The sequence below is a fragment of the Xenopus tropicalis genome, chromosome 7 (assembly GCF_000004195.4).
Source record: "Xenopus tropicalis strain Nigerian chromosome 7, UCB_Xtro_10.0, whole genome shotgun sequence".
Lineage (NCBI taxonomy): Eukaryota > Metazoa > Chordata > Amphibia > Anura > Pipidae > Xenopus > Xenopus tropicalis.
Window position 1 is genome coordinate 12,249,318 of NC_030683.2, and position 10,609 is coordinate 12,259,926.

General features: G+C 37.8%; 1 protein-coding gene and 1 pseudogene across 1 annotated transcript; both read right to left on the reverse strand.

The window, feature by feature from the left end:
* Positions 1–699: 699 nt before the first annotated feature.
* LOC108648152 (olfactory receptor 13A1-like) lies at positions 700–1,605 on the reverse strand (the record flags this gene model as incomplete). Its single annotated transcript, XM_018095808.2, has 1 exon — positions 700–1,605. A coding segment is annotated over exon 1 (906 nt), but the record flags the coding sequence as incomplete, so codon positions are not given.
* A 1,313-nt stretch (positions 1,606–2,918) lies between these two features.
* On the reverse strand, positions 2,919–10,430 carry LOC116412340 (annotated as a pseudogene).
* Positions 10,431–10,609: the final 179 nt, after the last annotated feature.

Here is a 10,609-nt window from a genome sequence, read left to right on the forward strand (position 1 = left end):
CCCAAGTCAGGAATTCAAAAATAACTCCCTGGTTTGGAGGAACCGAGAGCAACATGTTTACCGATGAGCCACTGGTTGAGGATCACTGGTCTACATCATACTCCAAGTTAATTTCAAGGTGAACTACCCCTTTAAAAGAGTTTGGTGTGTAGAATTGTAATATGAGCTTCTTCAAGGACCTTTATAAGGTTTCAAGAAGTTATATAGAATATTATTTAATAACACTCTATGCATACATATGTCTCTATCCCAGAGTTTCAAAGCATTCTAGTTGATTTTTTCTTATCACCTCTAGTGGGATTGGGACACCTCTAATATATAAAAAATACAAACTCAAATAGAAAAAGCTGGCGAGTCTATGTAGGAGTCAATGTGAGATGTACAGTTAAAGAAAATATTTGCAGATTTGAATTTTTGAGATCAAGTAAACATTTGGCACAATGATTAAAAGGAAGGGTAGAATGTGATTTTTCTGAACTGTTTTTTTCCACATTTTAAAGCAACCAAGGTTTCAAGTTTTGACTTTTTTCATTAATAAGTGCACAATGCAGATCTTTTTTAATTTAAAAAGAAAAAACCTCCCCATGTGCTTAACATCAGACCACTCACACTATGTTCATTTATTTTAACAAAACCCTGGTCAGCCTGAAGTTGTGTTGGCATTAGCTAAAAATATAAAAATAATCTCTGCTTCATTTTATTTAGGGAAGATTTAAATTCTTTATTTTTCAGTGTGTAAATAAGAGGATTTAGCACAGGGCCCAGGACAATGTACAGCAGTGAGAAATACTTGTCTCTTTCCAGGGAATAACTTGTGGTGGGTCTCATATACAAGCAAAATACTGTCCCATAAAGGGTTATCACACAGGTCAGGTGAGAAGCACAGGTAGAAAAGGCTTTTTGTCTCCCCTCTGAGGATTGTATTTTCAGGATAGCAGAGATGATAAATATGTATGAGGTCAGAGTAAGGAGGAAAGATTTTAATGTAAAAAATGTCCCTTCAATATAAATTAAAAGTTCCACACTAAAAGTGCTGCTGCAGGAAAGTTGTAGCAATGGTGTGACATCACAGAAGAAATGGTTAATAAGACGGGAAGCACAATATGATAGTTTAGATATAAGCGTAACATGGCCCATGGGTTCAACAAACCCAACAGTGAATACTGCAGTTATAAGCCCAGCACAGTGTTTCCTGCTCATTCGGGCAATGTAATGAAGGGGATCACAGATGGCAACATAACGATCATATGCCATGGCTGTCAGGAGTAAGAATTCACTGCCAGCCAAGGATAAAAAAACATACATTTGAGTCATACACCCCAAGAATGAAATGTTATTTTGTTGTGTGAGAAGAATAAGTAGCAAATTAGGTAAAACAGTCGAGGTGGAAGAAATGTCTATGAGTGAAAGGTTCTGCAAGAATATGTACATGGGGGTGTGTAAGTGAGGATTGCATGAAATGACTAAGAATATGATGAGATTTCCCAGCAGAATGATGAGATAGATTCCAAGGAATAGCACAAAAAGAGAGATTTGAAGCTCAGGAGTATCAGAGAACCCTTGGATGATGAATCCTGAGACATTTTGTTGACTTCCTGAGGCCATTCGTCAAGTCTTCCTTCCTGTGTATGAAAGTAAATGATAGCATAAAAATATTGACTATGCATAAATAGAGTAGTTCATGAGAATCTTTATGGATATATATGGAAGCCCAAATATCTTTGTTCAGGACAAGAGCCTTATCTGTAAGAACTTCAGAGAAGCTCATGAGCTTCCACTTCATTCAACAACTAAGATATAAAATTAGGGAAATGTATAAAGCATCAGTTACTTTTGATTTGGTTTTGTTCCACATTTTGTTGGCTAAAAATGATAACTGATAAATAACATTATCCCAGTTTATACATGTCAAGGTTATGGCGAAATATACATATTTTTGTATTAATTGGTGCAGACCAATAGTTCATTGCTCCCAGTTTTTCAGACAAATTCTGACATGACTACCTCTGCCTGCAATGGAATGAGCTTTATATTGATGGAGTGACCGTTTCAGATGTGTGCAGCAGTTTTAAAACCTTGTGCTCATGTTCGAAAGGAAAAGAAAAATAGTGCTCAGTGGAGTCTGTGACAGGTTTGTCTTCTGTGTTTCTGCTCCAGATCTGAACCCCATTATATATCTACTTATAAATTATACGTGCATATATTCTGCTCCAGATCCAGACAGTGGACTCTCCACCTATAGCTTCAATCAAATAGGTAATACTTTCCACCTACAGGCCATAAATCATACGACAAATCAGACGTCGATATATTCAAAGTTAATCTTGACAAAAAAAACACGTTACTCGGGTAACAACCAGGATTTATTCTTGGAATCCAGACTCCTTGGCCTTTTTTATCTGCTGAAAGGTCAGTGACCATCAACAGGTCCCTCAAGGACTTTTCCTTTAAGAAACACATGGATTGGAGGTGGTGCATCCACAAATGGTAAATTGGAATCCATTTCTACAATCTGACAATACTTTTTGATAATCTCCCCCACTCTTTTCATCCAGAGTTAAAATCGGGCTCTTATTTTCCTTCTTAATAATATCTGTACTATTGATGGGTGAAATGTTTCACCAGGCATGGATTCGCTGCAAATTTCTGCATTTCGCCATTGGCGGATTGTTTCGCGAAACGGATGAAAAAATTTGCGGCGGAAAAATTTGCCATGTGTCCAAAAATTGTCGCCCGCGTCAAAAGAATAGCCGCGTAACAAAATACTAGCCAGGGGTGACAAAAGAATAGCCACACAACAAAAGAATAGCCGCGGGTGACAATTTTGTTTTGACAAGCAACATTTTCACTGTTTCGTGGATCTTTTGAAAGATTTGCTAATTTTTCGGCGAAGCGAAACGGGACAGATTCACTCATCACTAGTCTGTACTATCAATCCTTTGAGTCGCCTCTGTGTGTGAAAACTGGTTCCGCTTCTCCACAAACCTCTTAAGCATGTCCATTGCTTGGTCATAGGCTACCTTAACATTAGAATTATTAAACAATACCCGCAAAAACTAAGAATATGTTATTTTAACAAAGCAGGAGGGTGAAAGATATGTGCATAAAGCACGGTATTACGATCAGTTTCCTTTTGGAAAAGAGTTGTCCCCAGATCATCTGTTTTACAAAAATTCTAATATCCAAAAAACCACAGACTTTCATCACAAGATAATGGGAATTTTACAGTTGGGGGCAATGAATTATATTCTGCAACAAGCAACAGGATAATATTGTTGTCCCCATGCCAAATAAGACAAATATAACTGATATATCTGCAATAAAAAAAAACAAAAATTCAAAAAACTTAAGGATAAATTTCCTCTCAAACTGATCTATGAATAAATTGACATAAGAGGGATCCGCATTGGAACCCATCGCCGTACCAGACTGCTGCAGATGAAAAGTTTTCTCAAAATAAAAATAATTGGGGGTTAATGTCATCTCCAAAAGTGCACACAGGAATCCAACTTGTTGTGTTACCTGTTGTGCCTCAAGTAGAGCTTTCCTACATGCTTTATGCGTGAATGAGGAATTACTGTATATAAACTAGAAACATCTAAAAGGTTATTCTCCAGTAATGTTTTCATCTCTCTAGGTTTCTGCAACAATGCAGGAGTATCAGCAATGTAAGAGTTCATCCATCTGCACCAAGGTTGTGAAAAACCCATCAAAATATTTACCCCCATGTGAAAATAGAGAACCCCATACAGAAATGATCGGACTCCCTGGTGGTGCAGTGAGGGACTTGTGAACCTTTGAGAGTGTATAAGTAATTGGACACCTCGGAAAACTCACAGACAATGTTTGGGCCACACTCTTGTTTATCAAACCCATCAACAGTGCACAAGTCAAAAACTGGTCAAATAATGTTTTATACCTTTAAGTAGGATCTGAATCAAGTTTGTGTATCCTGTAACTGTGAAAAAAATTTGGCCCCATGTTCTTCCCTGATTTGGTAAAAGGCAAAGCCATTTGTATGAGCCCACACTGCACTCCATTACTTACTTTAATTCAAGTGGTTTGCTTAGTCTGCAGGACTGAAAGTTCCTCAATGCAGGGGCACAGAGTCTGCCGGTCTCTTTTTACCCAGTTTATATAACCAGTGAGACAAATAGAATTCTTCTGAGAATACATGATGATGAGCTCATTTTCTATACATAGTTTCTTAGAGCTTCATAATAACTGCCTGTATAATCTGGCATTTTTATGATAAATATCTCTCAAGGGAAAATACTTTGGGAAAAAAAATAATTTATATGAACCTTATTGGCCATTTTTGATTTTCTTTTTCTAGTGTATCTCATGCAACAAATAATGATTTTGTTCTTACATTGTAACTTTCTTTTTTTAAATTTTTATTTGAGTTTTACAAACAATCCAGCTCTTAGATAACAAATTAATGCTTGGATAGTATCAAAATAGCATATTAGTTCAGAATATAATGAAAATGTTTTGGCAAGTTTTGTCATTTATAATGCACAATTTGTAAAAGAAAAATTAACCGGTCCGTTGTCAATAGATGCTTGTGTCTAATTGATTGAATTTTTAATAGAGGAGGAGAAAAAAGGGAGAATGGGGGGAATTCCAGGTGGAGAAGATACATGATGTTGGGCTGTTGGGCTAAAACATTTATTATACATACCGGTATTCCTGCTAAATGAGTACAAATCAATTATCCCTTGATGTTTATATCAGAAACATGGTTTGGCAGAGTCTTCCCAATTCTGGATTACTATTAACCAATATTATTATATATAAATATATGAGTGCAAAGGCCACCAAGTTGCCCAGTGGTTCTGCTTTGCTTTGTACAAGTCGGTATGCCTTAACCTCAAACTTAAGAATGGCCTCCATTTCTAAGATCCATTCAGAGATTGTGGGTAGTGATGTAGATTTCCATTTGTGAGGAACTAAGAATTTGGCTGCATTAAGAGCATTAAGAGAGATTGAGTTAGTGATTTATTATAAGATGGGACAGACTGCCAGGTCTATTTGTAGTTTATTCTTGCAGACATATAGGGGCACATTTACTAACCCACGAACGGGCCGAATGCGTCCGATTGCGTTTTTTTCGTAATGATCGGTAATTTTGCGATTTTTTTTTCGGCGTCTTTACGATTTTTGCGTAAAAACGCGAGTTTTTCGTAGCGTTAAAACTTGCGCGAAACGTCGCGCCTTTTAAGTTTTAACGCTACGAAAAAGGCGCGACTTTGCGCGCAAGTGTTAACGCTACGAAAAAATCGTGACTTTGCGCAACTTTCGTAAAGACGCCGAAAAACTCGCGTTTTTACGCAAAAATCGTAAAGACGCAGAAAAACTCGCGTTTTTACGCAAAATCGTAAAGACACCGAAAAAATCGCAAAAAATACGAAAAAGTCGCAAAATGTTCGTTTCCAATCGGAATTTTTCCAATTCGGATTCTAAATCATGTCTTAGTAAATCAGCCCCATAGTATTTCGGACCCAAATATCAAACAAAAGGAATTCTGGGAATGAATTTCAAACCCACTGGGTTTGAAGCTGAAGCCAGGACAATAGCTGATCAGATTCCCAACTACAGACCGGTTTCGCCCTTATTGGGGGCTCATCAGTGTAGTGTAGGGTTGTCCTGGCTTCAGCTTCAAACCCAGTGGGTGAGCTGTAGCCTATAGGATAAACCCATGTAAATGGGATTTTTTTTAAGAGTTTGGAATTCACTCCCAGAATTCCTTTTGTTTGCTTTTGTCTGTATGAGGCAGTCTCCTCAACCTAATTTATTTGTTTGTAGGACCCAAATATCAAAGCATTCCCAGAGTATATGTAGCAGTGTCCCCGGAGAAGTACAGGTATTGTAACTCTTTCTTGACTTTGATGTCTAAATTTCTTTAGATAATTGCATGTTATGGTGTTGACCTGGGTCCCTGACCAGGCAGTGTGTATAAGCCATTTATATGGAAAAAGTAAATATGAAAATGTTTATAACAGACCCAAAACTCCTACAAATACTGTAACTCAACAACAACAACTTCACCAACCCATTACTGAAATAGAAGTCAAGGAAACAATAGCAAACCTACAAAATAATAAAAACTATATAATAAAATAAAGTTTTTCGGTATGAGTTAATAAAATAAACTAAAACTCTCAACCACATTAATGATAAAAATTCACTCCCTAAACAAACAAATGAAGCAATATAAATATTCTTCCAAAGCAAAGACCTATACCTGTGTACAAGCTGTAGACCAATATCATTAATAAATCTAAGATATGCTAAAATGATGGCCAACAGCCTAAAGAACATTATCCCCAACATAATACACCCAAATCAATCAGGATGAATCAAAAAAATATTTTCTTTCCCATAATTCCTACATTGCTTGTTCCATAATTCATTGGGCCCGATTCACTAAAGTGCAATAAAAATTATCGCACGCTTTTTTGCGTTAAATTAGACGCGATAATTAGCTCGCGATTCACCATAGTATTATTGCGTGCGATAAGTCGCCATATCGCATGCGTTATTTTTTGCGCGACCGCATGCGCTAGTTTTAACACATGCGTTAAATAGCGCACAGAAAAGAATACGATCGCATGATTCACAAACACTTAGGCGCGCTAAATATCGCATTAGGCTATGCAAAAATTAACACCTACTTGAGGCAGGCGATAATTATAGAAAAGTACAGTAAATGAGCTTTTGGCAATAAAATATGGACTTTGCAGTGTTATTTATTCAAGTCTGTGAAGCGAAATGATCATTTTTAATACAGTCATTTTACGCAAGTATTGGCGTGTATGGGTAACATGGCGTGCGTTTATTCGCATGACTATTTATATTCGGCTACAAGTGATGAAATGTTTCGGCAGGCAGGAATTCGCGTGCGGCAAAAACGCATTAAAAAATTCGCCACGCAAAAATTCACCGCATGTCCAAAAATTGACACAGGCGGCAAAAAATATTAGTCGCGGGCAACAATTTTTTGGAGGGAAGGAAATTGTTGGAGATTAGAAACCGCATTACATAAACAGGTCCCCAGGGCTGTTCATATTTTTCTGTTTCCTGGACTCCTGGGACAGGTGCCATGAAAATGCCTTTTACCCCTACAATACAGGCACAGCCCATTAGCACACCTATGGCCTTTTTCTTCAGAGAACAAATGAGTAGAGCCTAACCACATGGGTTCCTCTATTACAACAGACTTGGATGCAAACTCTGAGGGGGTATTATAAGTGGTAGAAATAAAGACAAAGCAGGAAAATTAATTAGGCTATCATTGATAGCATCAGAAAGCCCCACACTGAATTGGCTTCATAAGGCAATATAATTGCAGCCAGTCTCTATCACCCAGAGGCAACATTCAGTACAATACTCCTCGATCCACCATTTACCCTGCTTGAGGTTAAGGATTGCTAAATCAGTAGAGGCAGAATGATCAGGGTCATCATAGATAGTTGCCATAGCCTTAAAAAAGGCCTTGAGAGAGAGAGAGAGAGAGAGAGAGAGAGAGAGATGTCCTAGATCAAAGGTGATGAACTAAAAGCCCATAGCTGAGGGTCCCCTTTAAAGGAGTGTGATTAAAAAATTTACCCTAAACTCCTTGGTTGGAAAGGACTTGTAATTTACAAGTCTCTTGAAAGGCAAGAAATCTCTCAGGGAATGGGACCTTGGGTTCTCTGGTATTGATACCTGGGGGAGTTGGTAGCGGCCTTTCTCCCAGGACAGTAGCTGGAATGGGAGCAACACATTCAGCCTTGCAGGCAATCTCTGGAGACATTGGACAATGTGAAAGAACAGAGCATAGTCAAGGTAACAAGCAAGGGTCAAACTAATCAGTCAGCACAGGACAGAATAGACAGGCAGTAAAACAGGAATGGTCAAGAACAGGGAAGTGTTAAGATACTAATTCAGGCATTGAGGAACTATCTAGAATAGATGTTGGGCTTCCCTGCAGGCATCCCCCAGGTAACCTCACAAGAGTATTGTGAAGATCTGTCATCGCTATCATCACCCACATTTTCTGTGACATCTGCCAGATTGCTTGATGTACTACAAAGAAGATCAAGTCTGAAAATATAATTTAAAAAATCTAGGCTCACACACACGCATATATACAGTATATTGATTTACAGGTATAGGGCTGGTTACTCTGAGACCCATCATCCCAATAGCTTTTCTGCACCTCCAGAATTAGCTGCTTCAGATCAATGTACATCCTGGACAGGGACATTGTCGCACCTTAAATCAGGAAGTGAAGTAGCAGCAGGAATTAACGTGTGAAGCACGAAAAACCAGGGAGTTCTGTCAGACATGTCAAACCAGAAAGTGAGGTAGTTGTCAGATGTGTGAAAATCATGTGACTACATCTGACAATGTTATTCAATGCAGAAAAAAGACACTCTGACTGGATCCAACTTTATGGTGTTGAATGTGGGCGCAGCATGCCACGTAACGCTCTAGGGAAAAGAACTCTGAAAACAATATTTCTATAAACTTTACTTTTTTTATTAAGGATTCTATAATGCTATTGGTAATGGGACCTCTTATAGGAACCTCATCACCCATTGAGCAAGTTCCTTTGTAGGTTGTACAATACAAGTTGATCCTTTCTCATGTTGGCTCAGTTTTTTACTGCAAATCTGAATATGTGCTGCATTGTTTATTATAATTCATTGGGCCTCTATCTTGACTTTGATCTCCAAATGTCCTTCATTTATTGCATGTTCTTCTGTTGATCTGGGGCCCTAACCTGATCTTGTTCGCTTGGCAATGTGTACACGCTATTTTCATTAGTTTGGTACAAAGGGACCACACTTTTATTTAGTCTTATCAAACTCACTAATTTCCTATTGATGTCAGTGTTGCACTAAGCATATGTTGTATCTGAGTGGAGAAGTATGGCCTGATGAAGCAGAGAAGGTCCCTTACAGAGGCAAAAGAATTATATAGCATATTATTTATAACCGTGCGTTTAAGGGTCTGTATCATTTTAAGGCATTGTAGAACATTTTTCAATATCTGTTCCTCATCTCTCTAGCAGGCATTCGATGGGGATGAACTAATTGACAATGATCAAGTATTTCTTAATCCAGTTTTTTGTAGATATGAGAGCAAACAAATGAATTTTGATAACAAAAAATGGTGCACCTGCATTTTTTTGCAATACAGGTTTAAAAACAACTCGGATTTGGAAATGTATAAATTGCCCCTACCCCCATTTTTAATACATATAAAGAAGCACCCAATTAAATATTCACATTAACCAAGCAAGTCATACTTCTATGTTATCTAACAAACTATACAATTCTAGTTGTTATTATAGTTATCACTAGTGAGGATCGAATCTGTCCCATTCGCAAAATTACTTTTTTTTTGTTGCGCGTGTCTTTTCTTGCCACGACTGTGCCTATTTTGCTGACACCTTGCCCATGTTGCCGTGACCACGCCCAATTTGACACGTCTGTGACAATTTGGCACAACTGCAACTTTTTTGACGCATGACAAATTTTTCTGCAGCGAATTTTCGCAAATGTTTTGCAAAACTATTCGCTAATGGCAAAATGCAGAAATTCACTGCAAATCCATACCTGCTGAAAAAAATTCGCTCATCACTATTTATCACCATTAAGGCATGCTTTTTTTGCATTAACCTAGTTCAGTCGTTCCTAAATAAGGAGAGTGACTCTCATTGTGAGCCTATTTATACATTATTTTGAATTGGAGGATAAATGTGCTTTACATTAGACCAGTTACACTGTAACACTCATTTATTTTACCAATATTGGTTACTGAAGAATACCCTATTCAGAAGTATTATTCCATTAAGTTTTATTTAATAGTGTTGGCTAATAACATCAGTAAACTTGTTTGCCTCAGTTTAATAAAGGAAGATTGAAATTCTCTGTTTTTCAGTGTGTAAATAAGAGGATTTAGCACAGGGCCCAGGGCAATGTACAGCAGTGAGAAATACTTGTCTCTTTCCAGGGAATAACTTGTGGTGGGTCTCATATACAGGCAAATACTGTCCCATAAAGGGTTATCACACAGGCCAGGTGAGAAGCACAGGTAGAAAAGGCTTTTTGTCTCCCCTCTGAGGATTGTATTTTCAGGATAGCAGAGATGATAAATATGTATGAGATCAGAGTAAGGAGAAAGGGACTGAAACCCAGGAATATCCCTTCAATGTAAATTAAAAGTTCCACACTAAAAGTGCTGCTGCAGGAAAGTTTTAGCAATGGTGAGATATCACAGAAAAAATGGTTAATAAGATGGGAAGCACAATATGATAGTTTAGGTATAAGTACAATAAGGCCAACTGGTTCACCAAACCCAACAGTGAATGCTGCAGTTATAAGCCCAGCACAGTGTTTCCTGCTCATTCGGGCAATGTAATGAAGGGGATCACAGATGGCAACATAACGATCATATGCCATGGCCGTCAGGAGTAAGTATTCACTGGCAGCCAAGGACCCAAAAACATACATTTGAGTCAAACACCCCAAGAATGAAATATTATTTTGTTGTGTGAGAAGAATATGTAGCAAATTAGGTAAAACATTTGAAGTGGAAGAAATGTCTATGAGTGAAA